Raw genomic sequence first — 20,974 nt, 5'->3', positions numbered from 1 at the left:
TCTTTCATGTTGGATTAAGACTAGGGAATATTTTTCAACTCTAAAATCTTCTTCACATCACAATCCCTTTCTCGGTTAAAGTTTTGTTTTAGATCTTATATGGACTTTTTTACTTCCTTGATTTGATTTTCAGTGTTCTCTCACAAATCCATTAGCTGAGTGGCTATATTTTCCTTCTGTTCACAATCCTTTTCTCTATCCTTAATATGAGTCTGCCATAAATACTAAAAAGGGGGAAATAAAGCAGCAATAAATTATTAAACATTAGATCCAGGAAATTTAAGTTCTAGCTACTGTTTTGCTTTGATTAAGCTACAGATACAGTAGCATCTTAAAATATTAAGTCTTTGTATAAGAGAGAAAATGCTTAAAAACCTAGAGACTGCTTGGGAGTGAGCTCAGTTGGAAAGTACTTATCTAGCATACGCAAGCCCCTGGTTCTAATCTACAACACGTTAAAGCAAACAAGAAAATCAAACAAAAACCAAAACCATAAAAGTCTCTCCAACAGGAGTCATTCTACTCACTAAAATAAAAAATGATCTAAAGTGTTACATCTTTTTTAATGGCTACTAACATGCAATAATCTGCTATTCAAAGAGTACAGAAGCCATTCATGAAGAGAATATTATTCAATGACTGGGCATTGCCTTATTAATTGGGAGTTTCAGAAACAGCAGCTCTCTCTTGCCCTGAGAGGCTACTCTACATCAAGCTGTGCCCTTCTCAAGACAACTACCTGGCAGGGGCATCCTCTAATCCCTCTGGCTAAGTCTGGTTAGTGGGCACATTCAGGAAAGCTTTCCTTTAGAGGGTGGCAATGCTACCTTAGCTTTCATACACAGGTGTCTCAAAACTTGCATGCTCCATTTCGCTAAATAGAGATTTCCCTTCTCAGTATCTGGAAAGCAGTACAGACTCCTAAGCAACCTCTCAGATACTTTAAATACTTGAAATAGTTTTGTCTATTTAGACAAAGAACTTAGAATGTGTCTTCCCTAATCTCATCAAAGCTGACACTGAAAAACAGTAGTTGAGATTTTATTTCATATACTTTCTTCACATATCTGATCAAATATACTAAGTCATTTACAACAAAATAGTAATATCAGGTTAATCATCATCTGCTAGAATACGAAGTCTTAAAAAAAGAGATTGTACATCTTTCTATTACACATTGTTTAGTAATGAGACTGTCTATGAAATGTTCATAAATAGTTTCCTGCTTACTAAAAAAATTATATGCTTTGGCTTGAAAATAAAGTTGAATCATCTCTTAAAACAGACTAATAACTCAAACTCTAAAGCAAATTACAAAACTATTAAAATTGTAAAGAGGTAAGAGTAATAATGGGATAAATATGATCAAAGTATTTTCTATGCATGTACACCAATATAACAGCACAAAGAACATACTTTGTACAATTAATATACACTAATAAAAATATAGTGTGTATATAGTATGTGTGCATAAAAAAGCCAACTATCTTGATATCTGGAGAGTAATCAAGAGAGGCAGATTATGATGGGAGTCAAGACTTGGAAAAAGAAGGAAGTGGAGTTATGGCTCAAATGGCATAGCCCTAGTCTTAAGAGAAAAAGCCAAGGGAGAGCAAAGTACCTGAGTTCAAGTCCCAGTACTAACAATCAACCACACATATGTGCATGTGCACATACTTGTGTGCGTGTGCGTGCGTGCGCGCACACACACACACACACACACACACACACACACACACACACACACACACACTATGGAATTTGGGAACTTATTTTAAAGCCTGACTCACTTGGTTTGAGAAAGGCAAGTACTAAAATATAAGGAAAAGGTCCCAAAAAAAACAGAGCCATAGTTGGAGATCCTCAAATTGTGTATAAAAGTTTACCCAAATCTCCAGGTAAACCCTGAATAATCTATACCAAAAAATGAGTACAAAAGTAAAAATAAGAACAGACTTCTCACAAAGACATTGCAGTCTGAATCTAAAAAAGTTAATATAATATCAACTTAGATACTAAAAGATATTAACGTCACTGAGAGAAATTCCAAAAATCTAATGTTTTTACAATGTGTACGTTACAACCTAAATTGTTCCACCATGTGATAAAGCTTTTTATCAAGATGAAAAGAATATTATGAAATATGCTTCATGAGTGCATGGGATGAAAGAGTGAACAAGTGGAGTGAGAAATACTATGCAAATACAATCATAATACTCAATATACATATGTGAGATGGAACTAGGAAATGGGGTGGGCAGAGCTGGGATGATGGCGGGGTTGGAGGGGGTGGGGAATGATAAAAGGTATGACATATTTTTTTAAAAAAGAATACTGTGTAGTAATAATAGAGGTAAGGTAAGCCAAGAAGTCACATTTCAGAAATAAAAGATGGAGCTGTTCCTATATCTATTTTACTTGTATTCAAAACCTTAAGGAAAAAACTACCCTTGCAATAAATGATAAAGACAAATCATATGGAAGTGAAAGAAAAATACATTTACACACAAATGCACACATTAAATGTACATTATAAAATAATTACAATATCTGACAGAAAAAAATTATCTGTTGACATTAATAAGTGAAACAAATATAGGAAAAACGTCAAGTTTAAGAGAGTCATAGAAATTATCAAATCTGAAAAACAGTGCAAAAAAAAGAGGGTAGAGAGAAAAAAGTAAATAAGAGTCACAGAAACCTTACTGTAACAATATCAAAGCAGAAAAATATAATTTAAGTCTCAATGGAAGAAAGATGGGATAAGAAGTATTTGAAGGAATACTAACTAAAACATTATGATGCAATGGACAAGCTAATAAGGTCTTGGCATAAGTATCCATACAGGAAGCAATGAAAAATAAAAAGAAATATAACTCTCACTTCCAAAGTCAGCTCATTTCGATCAAAGGTGCCAAAAAATTCCATAGAAAGAAGGCATCTTTCCACAAATGATGCTAAAAACAAAAGATACCCAAATGGGGATAAATACAAACTTCACCTTTTTTCTTAGTCAATTTTGATTACTATGTATGTATATATGTATATATGTATGTATGTATAATTTTATTTATCCATTCACTGGTTGTTGGGTAACTCAGATTCCACAGTGGCTACATAGGTTTCTTTCTTGCACATTGATTTACATTCCTTAAAATAATGTGTTTGAGTATTATGATGGGGTCATAAATTTGCTCTCTATTGAGGGTTTGCAGCCTCCTCACTGATTGCCACAGCGATCACACTAGTTTTCATTCCTTCCAATAGTATATGAGGGTGTTTTCTCTCCTCCACCCTGACTGTATCCTTAAAAGCATTTGTTGTTGTTTGGTTTTTTGATAATTGCCATTCTGACTGGGAGAGAACTTTAATGTACTTTTAATATTCATTTTTTCATATGACTAAAAATGTTGAACATTTCTTCATGTATTCTTATTTCTTCTGTATATTTGCTTGTCCATTTATTAGTAGGATTGCTTTTTCACTTTTTAGTTTTTAAAGTTCTTTGTATAGATACTATTCCTTTATCTATTGATTTTCTCTCATTCTGTGTTTGTCTTTTGACTCTGGAAGCTGTTTCTTTTGGTGTCTAGAATCTTTTGAACTTGTTGTAGTCTCAATCATCCATCCTTGGTGAGGGCTGTCTTATAGCAACACAGACAACATTACATGAAGAAACAGAAACATGAAGCACACTAGAGCTGGAGATTTTTGTTGGGGTTGCTCTGGGAGTTCAAACTAAGGGCTTTGTATTTGCTAGACAGGCAATAAACCACTTGAGCCAGGCCTCTAACCCTTTTTTGCTTTATTTTTGACTTAGGATCTCATTTATGCCAAGGTGGGCTTGGTCCATGATCCTATTTTAAGCTCTCCACCACAGCTGGGATGACAGGCATGAACCACTACACCCACCTTTTTCTTTTGAGATGGTGGCAAACACACCAGGCCTAACTACTGGCTAGCCTGGAACTGTGATCTTCCTAATCTCTGACTTCTGTTACAGGTGCAAGACACTAAGCCTTGTCCCCTCTCTCCTCCTTATAAAACCAACCACTAATGACATCAAGGAGACTCCTATGTTAGGATCTCATTTAATCCTAGCTGCTTCCCAAAGGGTCTACTTCAAAACACTACCAACATGTTAATTTGAGAATTCAACTTCAGACACACTCAAAGCAGGGCAAACTTTAGGATATACCATATATAAAAGTTTATTTGAGATACATCGTAGACCTTATTGTTAAAAAAAAAAAATAGGGATCAGCCTCTTTGAGTGAACACAGGAGAATTCACTTATGACAAAAACTCTAATATTGCCTTGAAGTTGGTAAAGATTTCTTAAGTTTACAAAAAGATTCATAAAAGGATTCTATCAAAATTTAAAATGTCAGCTGATTTTTCTACTAAGAAAATAACAAGTAAGCTGCAGAGTGAGCTAAATATTTGCAAAACAACTGAACAAAAATCTTGTATCGAGGGTATAAAAAAGCTTTCATCATTCAATTATATATATGTAAAAAACTTAAATTTCACAACAGAAAATACACAAATAGCCACAAGTATATAAAATTTATATAAAACTATTAATAATCGTTAGAAAAAGTAGATGAACATCACAAGAAATTACAGCATCAAAACATTAAACAATAAATCATAAAAAAACCATAGTCCCACTCAAAAGGAGAGGAATTTTTTTGTAAAACAAAATACATAGCAATTTCAATAGTAGGTATTTACCCAAGAGAAAAAAACAATAAAGACACATAATGGTTGGTTCTTAAAGGTTCACAGCAACTTAAATTCCTAATAACATAAAACTGAAAATACCTGGTCAAGTGGATAAACTGTGGTTCATTCAAGAAATAGATTATTATTTTTCAATAAATGATTTGCTGATATATACAACACATATGAGATGAATCACATATATGAACATTGCAAGGAAAAAGGTAAAAGAAGGATGAGATTTAAATACAATAAGAATAGATAGTATTTTTGGTCATGCACATGCCAAGCATTGTTTTAAGTGCCAAATTTAGACAAGCTTATTTGATTCTTAACATTCTAACTTCATATTACAAGTAAGGAAATGGAGGGGAAGAAATCATATAGCCAGTTATGATTCATAAACCTATTTTCTGCAGCACTTATACTAGCATCAAACAAAAGATATTATCACTAAATTTACTAAGTTTTTAATGCTCTTTAAAGGTATATATAGCTGGGAATGCTGAGGGGAGAAAATCTCTAAAAATTAACAAACAGAATATAACTTAAAGGTCTTCCTATGGTTCAGATGAATAAGTCTGTAGTACACACCTCACTGTCTTACCTTAGGAAACTGTTTTACAGGAATTAACACTTTCTGTCCCAGCTTCATGTTCTTATTTATCACCACATCAATGTACTTTTCTTCATCCTTGCTTTCTCCTTTTTGAAACTTTTCTATTTCTGTGGAAGCAAAAAGATATTGATGAGGTGTATGACCCAGAACTGCACAGTCTAGAAGTTCTGGCTGGCTCTTTAGGGAGCAGAAAATTAAATGATAAAATAAGTACCATTAAACTGTTGCGATATTAAGTAGCAAAATGTTTCCTATTTGTCAACCAATCTTCATACAGGCAAAAGAAAAAAGCACACACCACGGTTCTACAAGGTCAATTCCAACTGCCTATGCTAATAAAGGAGAATAATGAACTAGATAATAAATGCAAATACAGTTCTTTGGGGCCTACTGAAATCCTAAAGAAGGGCTGATCAAATATCAAGAGAAGCAAAAAAAGTCACAATTCAGTCACAAGGCTATATCCCTACTTATACATATTCTTGGCATTTGCAAAGCTTTTCTGATCAAGAATTGCCTACTATAGGCACAAAAAGCTGTAGACAGGCTTCTATCAGTCAGGCTCTCCAACAAATCCTGCCTCCTTACACTCCGTATTTACTAGCCAGGTGCTCATGGTTACTGGTTACAACTTTCCTAACGCTCTTTGCCCTACTTGGTGATTTCTTTTCTCCTGACTCTTCACCACTACATCTCACTATTTCTGTGCAACTATTCCTACACTTAAGGTTCTACTTTGACATCTCAAAATACTTTATGTGCAACTCTACTGCTACCATGAAAACAAGGAAAACATGGCACTTCTCCCAAGAAAACCTAAGTTTCTGCTGGGTAAAATCTATTTTTTGTTCCATAAAAATCTACTACTAAGTACCTTCCATGTGTACGTTTCACAGAACAGAAATCTTAGCATACACTTCCTTTATGTGTGGACTATAGAATTTAACTGCACATCAATTAAATAACAGAGTGCTTGAGTGACTCCTAACTGAGCAAATAAGGGTGTGCGCATCAACTCCATATGTTGTCTACAGAAGGGCAATGGTGCTAAATGGAGAAAGAACCAAAGATGGCATCAGCTGGCTTTATGTAAAGGGAGACTTACATTTACCCATTTAGTGTGTTGCCATTTAGTGTGTTGAGTTAGAAATGATTAAGAACTTTACGTAGTGGGGCACTTGTGGCTCACACCTATAAATCCTAGCTATTCAGGAGGCTGAGATCTGAGGAGCGTGGTTGGAAGCCAATTAGGGTAGAAAAGTCTGTGAAACTCTAATCTCTAATTAACCAAAAATAAATAAAGGCCAGAAGTGGAGCTGTGACTCAAATGGGAGAACACTGGGTTAGAGAAGAAAGGCTCAGGGACAGCACCCAGGCCCTGAATTTAAGCCCTAGAACCAGAACAACAAGAAGAACAGGAAGAAGAGGAGGAGGAGGAGGAAGAGGAAGAAAAGGAGGAAGAAGAATTATTAATGATGCCATATCAAAATGCAAACTAGACTGCTCAGATTCATGACATAATTCAATTCTCAAAACAAAGAGAGTTCAAAGAGATAACTTGACTAATGGAAAGGCAGAATTTACGGCTCAGATTGTATCTGACTCTGAAGACAATGTACCACTACAGTATCTCCCATCATTTTTTATGTCCTGCCAGAAAGAAAAGAGGTTTTCACAAAACATTTACTAAGAAGAAGAATGTGTTTATAGCTAGAAGCTTCATATTTGAGTCTCCAGTAACAACTAAAGGAGTCAGGTTCTAGAAGGGTGGCTCAGGTGGTAGACTACCAGGCAATAAGCAAAAGCATCAGATATTGAGTTGAAGTCCGAGTCTGGTGTGTATGGGGGAGGGGGGTGGGGGGCTGAGGCGGGCACAGAGAGGGAGGAAAACACTAAAGGAGGCAGAGGGCCTCACAGTACCATCAGGGAACTTTGTTCTCCATCATCTTCCCATTTCTTACCACACTGTTATCTATTAAACAGAAAGATTTTCATATAGAAAACAGAACATTACTCAATAATAAAGAATGAAATAGTATTTGCAGGAATATGAAAGGGACTAAAGCTCAACAGACTAAGCAAAATAAACCAGACTTAGAAGAAAATATTGCATGCTTTCACTCATACACAATCTAGAATAATGATGATGATAAGACATGACTGAAAATGGGGAACTTAGCAAGGACCAACAGCCGTGGAGAGTGGGAAAGGTGGTGATGCAGTGAGTATGATCCAACCCCCATATATGTTTACATGAAATTATAATAAGACTCACTAAAACTGATGAGAGCGTAATGAAAGAGGGATTAACAAACAATAGCAGAGAAAATAGAATTATTGGAATTTAAAGGGCACCTAATGGGAAGTACAGATTTCAAGGTTCCAGAGGTCTTAATAATTGTCTTCTGTGTCATTCTATGTTCTGTGTTTGAATTCAGGTTTTTCATGTTTAAAACCAGAGTAAAGATTTAGTTCTAAATTGCTGAGATGTTACTTAGTTTATAGATGCTGACAAAGACTTTCAACCCTCAATCAAACTTTTCTAGTAGTAGTCAAGATACTTTTCGGAGTTCTGTGAGTTAACACAGCAAATTATTTCACCTGGGGGCAAGCAGATGTAGAACTCTTAAATGTGTAATCAGCTAGGCAGAAATATAGGTAGGTGTCACCTTAATGGGTGGAGTAGAGCACTGATACAGAAGCAGCCTTGTGGAAGAGAGCCCTCAATTGGTGTAGGTGGAGAAAGGGAAAAGCAGGTGCTGATTCTGACCCTAGAGCTTAGTTGTTCGATACCCAGCAGATATTGGTTATAGAACTGGATGCTGTCAGAAAACACTACACAAGAAAAATTCAAGTGACTGGAGAAAACAGAGGAAAAGGATCTGAAGATAAAGAAGGCCTGTTGACCATTAACAAGAAAATGAATAATAATAGATGCTGTCTGGGATGTGGCCAAAAGAGAATACTATTACTGTTGGTAGGAATATAAATTTGTTCAACAATTCTGGAAAGGAGTATGGAGGTTCCTCAAGGCAAAACATAGAGCTCCCCTATGACCCAGCAATCCCACTCCTAGATATTTACCCAAAGGATCACAAACAAGGAAGGCCACACTAAAGCTAGCAGCACAACTATGTTCACTGCAGCACTGTTTACCTTAGCCAAGATACGGAATCAACCCAGATGCCTTTCAAGATAATGTGGTATATATACACAATGCAATTCTACACTTTCCATCTAACAGAATGACATCACCCCATTCATAAGGAAATAGACTTGAATAAAATGCTATTAGGTGAAGTAAGCGAGACCTAAAGAAACAGGCTGCCTGGTTTCCCTCATTTGTAATAATTAGTACATGTCTAGGATTGTTCTAGCAGACAATCACAATAGCTCAAGAGCTATGTACATATGGCCTTATAACATGATGTTAATCAAAGTGAACAATAAGATATGGAAACAAGAGGGGATGTTTTTGTTGTCATTTTTCTTAAGGTACTGTATTTAGTTATTTCTCATTCTTTCATTTTTTTTCCCCCTCTGTTATCACTGTTTTTTATTTTGGTACAAAGGACAAAGGGTGAAGCAATGCAACAGTGATACTCACAAGACACTTGCCTTGAGCTGAAGAGCTCAGGTATAGCACTAGGCCCAGACTTCAAGCCCCACAACCAGGGAAAAAAATCCTCCTGAGGTAACTAAATTTTTGCATTTCAGAAACTTTTCATGAATAAATAACAAAATTTCAAAATTGTAGAACTAATGTTGTAAATGTACTAAATTACTTTTGTTTTTCTTGTTAAAGAGCAGTAACAGTTGTCAACTGCTTCATTGAGTATAATAATTCATAATTTCAGCTTTAATTAGTAGAGAATAAATCCCATCTTTATTATTTTTTCATATAATAATTAGGAATATCCCTGGCACAGTTCAAAGATTTAATATTGAAACTTCATTGAAGGAAAAAAAAAAAAGGAAATTTTGTTGGCTGCAGGTGGCTCATACCTGACCTCAAGATATTTGATTAGGCTGTGATCTAGAGAACCATGATTTGAGGCTGGCTCAAGCAGAAAAGTTCTAACAACCCTTTCTCAAATTGAGAAAGTACCAGGGGCAATGGTGTGAGCCTGTCAACCTAGCAGCCTTAGGGGCTGAGATCTGTAGAATCTTGGTTCCAGGCTAGAGCTCAGAAAGAAAAGTCTGCAGGACTTCATCTCTACAAAAGCAGCTAGGTGTGGTGGCATATGTTTGTCATCCCAGCTGCAGCAGGAAATTAAAAACGGGAGGATGATGGTTCAACCACATGCCTGGGTAGAAGCCAATACGCTAGCTCTAAAACTACCAGTGCCGAAATGTGCTAGAGGCCTGGCTTAGCATGTGGGTGCCTGTACAGTACACGTGAAGTCATAAGCTCAAAAATATGAAAGAATAAAATAATTTTTGTAACTATTTTTCAAACAACAGATTTTTGTAACTTTTAAAAATTTGGACTAGCTATATACTATTTAATTTTTAATTCCATGTAATCAGAATTTCAAGCATTGCTTCTTGCTTGATAGCATGTAACTTTTTGAAGTAATCATAGTGAGAGTGGTTAATATGTAAATATTAGAAAAAATATTTAAGATATAACCTTGAAGTTTGGGTATACCTATGATTACAGAGTAAAACTGCTTAAAAATCTATTAAAAAATTTCCCCTCTAGATATATATATCCATTTCACTTTACAATCTGGAGACTGATAAAATATGTCAAGTAATCATTAAATTATGTAGGGATATAGTATCTCTAGATTTATCCAGAAGATCTGCCCAAGCTTGAAGCCACATCTAAAGTGTGTGTTTGCGTTCAATGAATCTGAAGGGTAGCAATGCAGTGGGAAAAGTTCTGACCCCCAGTGCTCTAATCAATGCTATTTTTCATTTGGTCTAGGAACACATTTCTAGAAAAATATCCTGAAAACATACAAGCACAGATATAAAATATTACATACATACTTCTCTGATATAGTATTGTGCTTAACAGTAATACATCAGCAACCATCTAAGTGTCAATCACCAGATTTAAAAGGCAAATACACATCCAAGATGTGATCCAGGGACTTCATGGGCCATCTTTACATCACATACATCGTTTATAGTCACTTGTCCATGAAGTGTGTGAGCACACATTGATATGTAAGAGGAGACAGTAAACAAAGGAAAACTTTCTCCTATATTGCTTTTTTAAATTTTTTTAAATTGTATTGTAAAGATGAGGTACAGAAGGGTTATAGTTACGTAAGGCAGGTAATGAGTACATTGCCTTTTTATACTGCATGGTATTTTTAAATTATGTGAATATTAAACAAAATACTTAATATTTTTAAATATGTATGTAAATTTTATTTAAAATTGTAACATTTAAAATTATACAATTTTTAAAATATTAAAAATGCATAAAGTTATTCTAATTTTAGGTAAACATTTTTCTTTCTCTTGATATTCAGATCTTCATAATTCATTCACTGAAGTTGTGAAGGTAAATTTACCTGGAATGCATATCTCACTGAAATACAGATATGTTTGGAAACTGTTCATGAAATACTTTGAGAATCCACTGTTTCAATGCAACAGGATTCACCTGGAGTGGGGTATATTGGCATGTATCAAAAAAATCAACAACTGAATTCTGAGACATTAAAGAAATTACAATAGGGACCAGAATAGAAACCTAGGAAGGAAAATACACAAATTTCATATTTTACGCATAGAGCGCTACAAAAACCAGGCCAATAGTTCTGGAATCGCTAAGGTTACTTAGAAGGCAAGAAAGTGGGTGCTAAATTCTTACAGGTTAAGGAAAAAAGGTATCTAGGCAAAAGAACAATAAATTCTTTGTGACCTACATTATCCTGTGTAGCACCAATTCACAATTGCTTATCTGTCCAGCCCAGTTCACATCAGAGGGGGTGACATGGCGGCATGATAAGGCATGAAGGTCATCATCCCTGCACCTCTGCAAGCAGGAAGAAGTCTTAAGAGTTTCTGACACCTCTTTTATATACACATGGTTCTACTGGACTTACTACACATGAAATTACAAAGCAGAATGCTAAGAAATAGTGAAAGTTGTTTTAGAATTATTATTATTTTATTGCCTATGTCTCACAAGTATAGGATTGTGTTTTTGACATAAACTATCTCTTTATCCTAATAAGGTTTGGATGACTACCATTTGACAGAAATAAGATCCTGAGGAGTCATACGTGTAAGAAGCTTGACAAAAATTGGACAGTCACAAAGTAACAGAGTCCAGATTTAATCCTGCATTTTATTTACCTTCAATGACTGTCTTTTAAGCTGAAAAAAACCCCACATAGGCAAGTTACCATAGTAACCATTTTAAGCATACAGCTCAGTAAGTTCAGTAGGGTCAAGTACAAACACAACTGTGAAACAGATCAACTTTTTCATCTTATGAAACTAAATCTCTAAAGCTATGAGACAACTATTTCTTACTTTTCTCTTTCCCTGCTGCCTCAGTAAACACCAATCTACTATGTTTTTAAAAGTCTGAATAGTTACCTTATGTAAGTGAAATGTAGAGACCTTGTAATATGTGTATTACAATGTCCTTAAGGTTCATCCCTACATTTTAAGACTCAATAATATTCCACTTCAGGCATATACTGCTCTTTGTTTTATATTCACTGGTCTATATTCATTTAATTTACCTTCTTAGCTACTGAAAATAATTAAAACCTATTACCTTACTTTGTGATAGGATAGTTTATTAAGACATAAATGTAGCTGGGAAAGGAGACTACTATAGTATGATGCCACAGAAGATGGCACTTTCATCTTCAAGTACCTTCTAAGACTATAACTTTTAACCACTATTATTTTTCTTTTTTGGTGGTACTGGGATTTGAATTCAGCGCTTCTACACAGCATTCTAAAAAAACACTTGGGCCATATACCCCAGCCCTTTGCGGGGTTTTGCCTGAATTACTGATCCTCCTACAGCAGCCTTACATAAAGCTGGAACCACTGAAGTGCTCTACCTCTGCCAGATTATTAACTAAACCAGGGTCTCATTACTTCTTCTTTGACTCGTCTGGCCTCAAAATGAGATTGATCTCCACTTCCTGAGTAGAAATGTAGTCATAAATCCTGGCATCTTTTTCTTGCTTCCTGAAATGTGACAATGTTCTGAGAACTATAATCTCAAGTATCAAATGTTGGACTTTAAGACTTTCTTAAGGTAGCAATGTCTGTTTTTCTACAGTATAACTTAGCTATGAGAAATGCTTCACTGTCAAGAATACACTGTGCCAACTACAGAAGTTCAATGTCGATAATCTTCAGTAAAGTTTGAAAGTGGAGACAAAGAAACATCTGAAGGAATGCTGAAGGACAGATCAAGAGCCAAGTTCAAATAAAAAGATTTTTTAAAAAGGCTCTTCTATTACCAAAGTACATGACAAAGGAGTGAAATGGAAGCAATCTCTGTATACAGTAGCTGAAGCTAAATAAATAAATAAATAAGATGGAATAAGGACATTAATGTAGCTTGTAACGATGTGTAGAGGCCAAAACCTGAAATGATTAACTCAAAAAGTACTTGCACCATAAGGCATTAGTGTGGCTAGTCACCACAGTCCTCTCCCCTCCTCCTGCCCTTTTCCAAGTACCTTAATTCGTAACAGCTTTAATTAAAACACAGGCCTTAGATGGACCTATAATAAATTAAGAAGCTCACCAAAGTGGAATGATAATGCCTATGTTCAAAACATTCAGAAACTCACCTCAAAATAATAGTATTCAGGTAATTATAAAGTCTTAAAAATTACAAAATTGTTACTCTGAGATTCCTGGACTAAAAAGAAAATTTTAACCTCCAACACAATAAATGTTTTCACTAAGGACTTACTTTACTTAAACAATCCTAACTAAACCTTACTGAACACCTATTACATTCAAACCAGAGTTAGACACTAAAATTTGCCCCAATCATATTGATCCATATAGTCCATAATTTTGCAAATAATGTTCAATAGCAGAAATGACAAATCACTGCTTTTAAGAAAGAATAAGCTAATCATAAATACATATATAATACCAAGGGAGAAACAGTTAATACTATAAATATTAAGTGTACTTGGAGTTACACAATTTTTCAAAGACAGAGAAAATATTTCATGCAAAATTTCCTCACATACACAAGATTAAGGCACATGTGTAAGACTGAAATACACACAGATATATATATAGAGAGAGAAACAGAAAGAGAGAGAAAGAAAGAGGAAAGAAAGAAAGAAAGAAAGAAAGAAAGAAAGAAAGAAAGAAAGAAAGAAAGAAAGGAAAAAAGAAAGGAAAAAAGGAAAGAAAGAAAGATTAATCAAATTTCTCCAGAAGAGAAAGAAGGGGGAAAGGAAAACATTAATTAATTGGACACATTACAGATAATTAACCAAAATATAACAAATATATAACAAAGATATTGTCAGTTGGTTAATCCCTGTAGCAAGGCTACAAGGTAAAAACAATCTTCCCTGCACAGAAAGAAAAGACAGTCACATAATCATGTAGACAGGTATAGACAGGACATGTTTATCTGATTCCTAGATTCCTAAGGCCAATCGCCTTCTATTTCCTTGGCGTTACTATACAAAAGGAATTCTGATTTTGAACAGAAGTATTTCAAATTATTACACTGGGGCAAAACACAGAAAGTATGCAAGTAACAAGGTTATTATTTATTTAATATAATACTTAGCATCAAGGTTATTATTACTTACTACAATATATAATTTGTTTGTTCAGCCAGATTTGAAAAAAAAAATTAGCAAGCTAGTCATTATCTGAAATGGCTTGAGTCTTGGGTTCCAGAAACAGACACATACCTCAGAATGCATGGTCACAGCCTACAAAAGGAAAACTTAAGTTCAGTCAGTCAGAAACAAGCAACTAACTGCACTGAGACTAAAACCTTCCAATTTAACAAACCACTATTTTCTTTGTTGTGGTTCCATAAACATAAAATTCTACTCTTTGTTGTCACACAGCATAATGTCCTCAAGGTCAAAGAACCTTGAATAGTCTGAAGGGTATTCCACTGAATACATATACATTTTCTTTGGTGGATATGAGTCTAAATCTTCACTACTGACAATGATGCAATACACAACAGTCTATACACAGTGCTTCAGCAAACTGCCTTTTCTCTGTATAAATACCTACCAGTGGCCTATCTGGATCCTGTGGTAATTGTATGTTTAATTTTTTGAGAAATCTATACTGTTTTCCATAGTGGCTTTACTAACTTCCCTGAAACAGTGTGTCAAGAGTTTACACTTCACATTCATGCCAACACTTGTCTTCCATACTATCTGGTTAATTTCTCCCAACCACATGCAAGTCAGTCACCGGAACTGGCATTAAAGTAGAAAAGAAAAACACAAATAAAAGACTGTCACTCTGTATCACAGTGAAATGTAAATTTATCTCCTAAACAAAAGAAAATACTCTGTGGCATTAAGAAATTAGTAGGTTCCTAAATCTTGGTACTAAACCACAACAATGATTTTAATATCAACTAATTCAAAAGGATTATTGCAACTTTACAAAACTAAAGATGAAAAAGGAATTAGAGAAAGGGTCTCAAAAACTGGTGGAAGGAATCTAAGAAGTTTGATAGTAATCGGATTCCAGGTGTTACCCTGGATGCTTAAATGGATGTGGTCTTTATAATTCCTCAGACAGACAAGAAGACTACCTCACCTCACTTACAACAGATAAAATTACAGAGCAGAAGTATGAGTTAAAGTTTTGTTTATTCTCCAAATACACCATCCTACAAAATGCTAACTTCAAAATTTAAATAAAATCTTCCAAGCAACAAGTGAACCTTCACCTGCCTAGTGAATAAGAACTTCCTTATATAGGGACACTCAGTCAACTGTATTCACTGAATGCCTGCTGTTTCCTGAGAAATATAACAGAAGCAACAGAGAAAGTTAAGAACATAATAAATGTACAACAGTGCAGACTAATTTCCAGCATGCTGTTAGGCACAGTAGTGAAGAAGACAAATTACTGAGCTAAAGTTCACCTACAGTTTTATTGGTCCTAAGGGTAAACACCAGCACATTTCTTCTTTACTAACCCATTTTCATTTGGTAGTAAGTTCTAAAATAAAAATTTATTGCAACAGGTTGGAAAGACTGGTTTAATGTCTACAAAAACTACCTAAAAGCAGGAGCAGAAAGGTGATCCTAGAAAACAGAAGAGATGCCAGTACTTCTTGTCTCTCATTCATTCCAAATGACTGCAGATTAGTTTTAATATAATCCAATACATTTCTCCAGTAGAAGGAAATACACAGACTACATATGGGAAATTCAAAGTAACATAGATTTAGATCAAAAACTATTAGGAAGAAGAGATAAAAATAATTATTAACAACATTTTGAAGGCTGGTAATGGCTCAAGTGGTAGTGCCTGCTTAGCATAGTGTAAGGCTCCTCAGTCCAAATTCCAGCATCACAGGAAAAAAAATCTTCTCAAAAAAAGGTAAATTGACTTTTCAGTTATATCTAAGGGTTAAACCCCATTTCTCAGTTTTAATTGCAACCATCATTAAGTATGCTACAAAATACCAGCTATCTTAAACAATTATCAGGCTCCAAAGGTCACCAATTAGAACTCTGCAAGGATTTGAATTTAAGAAAAGAAAAAGTTTTATGATTAGGTAAAGTAATGATCCAAGAAAGAGATTAGTTCTGTTCAGACTGCATTCATTATAAAACCCATTTCCTTTGTGTGAAGATTCAATGTCTTGCTCATTTATCCCACTGGCATTATCACACTTTGAGCTAGAAATATGACTGCACTAGAGATATTCTGTAATAATCATATAATACAAGCATTTTACTCTCTATTACTTTCATATTTAATAAGATTACAAATGAATACTTTCTGTTGGTTATACGTACAATAGTATAGTGACAGATTATTTAAAATAAAATTGAAGTAGAATTTATCACACTAGTGCCCATTTTAGTTCAGTTTCACAATCAGTCCCTAATTATTCTAACAACCAGGCTAGCTATTTGCAACCTGAATACTCACCAAAGGGCCACAATATGTGAATAACTACATAATATACTTGATATGTCACTATTTCTTTAAGGAGGATATATCTAAGGGGAAAAAACTATATAAAGCCTCTATAGAGGAGGAAACAGAAAAAAAAGTTGTTTGGCACTAAAACTGAAGAAATTATTGAAAAAAAATCCTAAATAGTTAACTGTTCCAAGTGAGAAGGCGGCTTATACACAAACACTGCTTTTTCAGGAGTTTCACATGTTTTACTTAGACCACACTTACACTCCCATTGCCATATCCTCCCAATAGCAATGCCTGCTATTTTTTTAGGTCTACATTCCACATATGCAATATTTGTAACAGTATTTGTCTAAGGATGGCTTATTTCATTTTCCTGCAAATCAAAATTTGGTTCTTTGCCATGTCAGAATAATATTCCATTGTGTCTTTGTACATTTCTTTTTTCCATTTTCTTTAGGGATGGGCAATGAGGCTGCAATAGACATGGGTGTGCAGGTATTTGTCATATGCTGACTTCCCTTCCTTCGCATACATGCCCAAGAGAGGTATGGCAGGATCCTATGGTAGCTCTATTTTAGTTTTTTAAGGAACTTCTAATAATGATTTCCACAGTAGTTTTACTACTTTATATTTCCACTAACATTATTTCAGAGTTCATTTGTCCCTCCTCTCCCTACATTCTTTATCATCCTCAGCATGTCGTTTTTCTTCGTTTTCTTGATGATAACCATTTTGACAGTGGCGAAATGGACTATCAATAAAATTTTGAGTTGTTATCTCCTTATGGGTAAGGCTGCTGAATATGTTCATATATTTACTAGCCATCTCTCTTTGTTTTTTTTTTTTTTTTGGTTGGTCATGGGTCTTGAACTCTGGGCCTGGGCACTGTCCTTCAGCTCTTCAGCTCAAGGCTAGTGCTCTACCATTTGAGCCACAGGGCCATTTCCTATTTTCTGGTGGTTCATTGGAGATAAGGGTCTCACAGACTTTCTTGCCAGGACTGGCTTTGAACTGTGATCCTCAGATCTCAGCCTCCTGAGTAGCTAGGATTACAGGCATGAGCCACTGGTGCCCAGCTGCCATCTCTATGTTTTTGAGAATTGTTTAAAACACCAAATAACCAAATAATCCCATTGATAAATGGGCAAGTAAATTAAATAAACTATTATTTTGAGATCTATTTTCTATTATGATACTAATTCTTGTTGAACGAACAGACAGCAAAAAAACTTCCAGCAAAACCATAATAATTGTTAGTAATTCCTATACTGTTAGGAATTGTTTCCTTTGATGTGTAGAAGCTTTATAATTTGACCCAATGTCATTGGTCAATTCTTCCTCTTTATTTAATGAGTGGCATTTCACTGCCTATGACAGTATCTTTGAGTCATTAAAGTTTTGATCTTACATTAAGGTCTTGGGATCTATTTTGAATTGAATGTTTTACAGGGTGAGACATACATACACATACATACATACATACACATACCCGTGCATGCGCATACGCATGCACACATGCACACACACACATTCTGTCTTCCACATTGAATTTGTCTTTCCTCCAACTTCATCTTGGTACCTTTGTTGAACATCTGATGGCTATAGCATGTGGGCTTATTTCTGAGACTTCTATTCCATTTACATACCTGCTTTTCTGCTGGTATCATGCTGTTTTTGTTACTAAAGGTCCATAGTATAATTTGAAACCAAAGATTGTGATACTGCAAGCACGGATAATTTTATTCAGGATGCTTTGGTGATTTGGGAGCTTCTATGCTTTCACTTGAATGTTAGCATTGATTTTCCTCATTCTGTTCATTACACTGGGTTGAACTGGCTCTACAGTTTAGATAGTATAGCCATTTTTATATTAAATTAATGTAAAAGCCCAGGTAGATAATCCCAGGATTATCTTTGTTGGAAGACTGTTACTGCTTCAGTCTCATAGATCATTATAGATTGATGCTTGTGTATATACTCTCATTTCAATTTTGGCAGATTATAAACATTTGGAACTTGATCCATATTTTCTAAATCTTCAAATTTACTGGAACATAATTTTTCTAATTATTCCCTAATAATACACTGAACTGGTGTTTGTTGTGATAGCCTCCTTTTCACTTCTAAGTCTTCTCCCTTTTTCTTTGGTTAACTGCTAAGAGTCTGTCAATATCTTTTCAAAAAAGCAAGTTTTGTGTCATTCTTTTAGTTTCTATTTTATTCATTTATACCTTGATCATTGCTTCTTTGCTTCCACTGCCTTGAGATTTGATTTGCTCTACTTTTCTAAAAGCTTCAGGTACATCCCAAGGTAATTTGAGATGGCTCTATGCTTTCAACATTGGTACTTAGTGCTATAAAACTTTCTTGCTACTATTTACTTATCTGTGTTCCATAGGTTCTTGCAGGTTGTTTTCATTTTAATTTTATTCTAGAAATTTTCTAATTCCCCCCTTTACATTTTAAATGGCTCACTGATCACTCAAATGTGTTCAGTCACTATGTATTTGTATATTTTCTCTAGTTTCTCTTACTGTTGATTTTTTTTCCCTGAACTTTTCAGCAGACCTGTCCCTCTTTTGTGATTTTCCATGCTTTTCTTTCTTTTCACAGTAAGAAGAGTCTTCTGGCTCTTCTCAACCATGGAATCAAATAGAACTTCTAATCTACCACATTTCACTGTCTGCCATAAATACTTTAATATCATGTAAAATGAGATTTAAATTAGGTCAGTAAGTAGAACAGTAAAATTAGAACCAAAAGGTAGAAATTATAAAGAGCTCCAATCAAGTTATAGAAATGAAAATTCTAATACATAATGGTATTTGCCAAAATGGAACTATTTTAAAGCAATTGTTGGGTAAGTAGCCCTGTCTAACAGCACAGTTACACAGGAATGCTTATACAAAGGGCTCGATCTTCTGGCAGAAAGTTGAATTTGAAGGTCTCTTTCAACCCTGAGATTTACAGACATCTTTGCATTTGTCTGACTGATTAGCTCTTAGACACTTGAAACCTTAAGTGCAGCACCTACTTTGGGGCCTTAAATATGATGTATATTCAGAAAGTGTTGTACTGAATGAACAAATGAGTAAATAAATTCCTCATTAAGAGGCACAGCAAGATTTGGCAAACATGTAAGAAAAGCTAATGAGGGATCTAAAAACCAATGGAAGTTGCCTTTTTCCTTTATGTCTACAAATAAACCACCTATGTTTGTCATTAAACAATCAACTCTTAACTGCATACCAATGAATCTACAGGTATGGGAGAAACCATGTTCTTTCCCTGCCTCAGTCCCTCTGAAGTCCTGTCCACAGGAGTGTTGGAAAAGGGACAGTTGGTGTTCCTTCCCTTATCCTTTCCAGTTCCTAGAATTACAGATTTTTGCCACATATTCCCACAACAATACTCACCAAACCTCCTCAACAAGCCAGGGTCCTTTCCTCAAAGCTCTCAGTTCCAGCCCAGTGAGGTTCCTTTCAAGCTCCAGAGCTAAGGATCCCAAATGGCCCCTGGTCCTCTCTCCAAGGAGCATTTTCTCCCTCTGTGCTAAAGGGAGACTGCTGCAGTACCTGTGGTACTATTCCAGAATAACTTTTAACATTCCTCATCTGTCTTCTAAATTAGTGCCTACCAACATATTAAGTCCTCTCTTGTATGACTTCTACTTACCTGACTAGACCCTGATTGAGACAGGGAATATACCCAGGAACCAACAGAATGGAAGTCTAGCCAGTGCTAGGTACTATGCCACAAAGGGCCTTCTAGAGTCCCAATGACAGTAACTAGTACACTACAGTGGACACAGGTATGAGAACAATAGAACAAACCTCAGCACTAGAGAAATTCTGGCAAGCCAGCCTCAATCAGCTCTAGTTTATTCCTCCATAAAGACTGAGGAAACCTGGATACTCCTGTGACTTGTACACACCATTTTGGGGAAGACTTACTAGTATAATGACATTAAAACACCTCTAATTTGATTTTTTTTTTTTTTAGTTTTGATACTGATTAGAAAAAATATGCTTTTTCACACTGTGATTAGTGGCAAGTGGACGTAAAAAAAAAAAAAAAAAAAAAAGGCCCTAAGTGTTTCTGGCACATACAGTATTATTGCAGTATTGCTCCTAGCTGCTGAGAGTGCTTTCTTACTGACATCTTCAGTCTCCACTGTGAGAGCTGCTATTGTGGCATGCTTATTTATTACCCACTCCACTCCCAGTATATATAATGATCACCATCAGAGTTTGGGAAAATGCTATCTATGTAATGACATTAGCATAGATGTGCTTTATACAATGGAACCATAATGAATCCTCCTAGAGGCTAAATTATCTGAGCTAAATTTCTGATTTCCCCAGTGAAAAGCACAGAAGACAATATAATCTGAGAATATGCAACTGCAGGTGATGTTTACCTTGAGAAGCATACCTATCAGCATCCTAATTTGAGTAGCATAAAATAAAATTTCTATGAATATATAACCATTCAACACATTATTCAGAAGGAAGTGTT

General features: G+C 35.1%; 1 protein-coding gene across 1 annotated transcript in view; it reads right to left on the bottom strand.

The window, feature by feature from the left end:
* Positions 1-20,974, bottom strand: part of Khdrbs3 (KH RNA binding domain containing, signal transduction associated 3) — a 139,129-nt gene that overhangs the window by 86,533 nt on the left and 31,622 nt on the right. Inside the window, exon 2 of the mRNA XM_042699970.1 lies at positions 5,333-5,451. Coding sequence (XP_042555904.1) covers positions 5,333-5,451 — 119 coding nt within the window. The remainder of the gene's footprint in view (positions 1-5,332; positions 5,452-20,974) is intronic.

The sequence above is a fragment of the Dipodomys spectabilis genome, unplaced genomic scaffold, assembly GCF_019054845.1.
Source record: "Dipodomys spectabilis isolate Male_0828 unplaced genomic scaffold, ASM1905484v1 ptg000264l, whole genome shotgun sequence".
NCBI classification, from domain to species: Eukaryota; Metazoa; Chordata; class Mammalia; order Rodentia; family Heteromyidae; genus Dipodomys; species Dipodomys spectabilis.
This window is presented reverse-complemented; position numbering and strand designations above follow the sequence as displayed.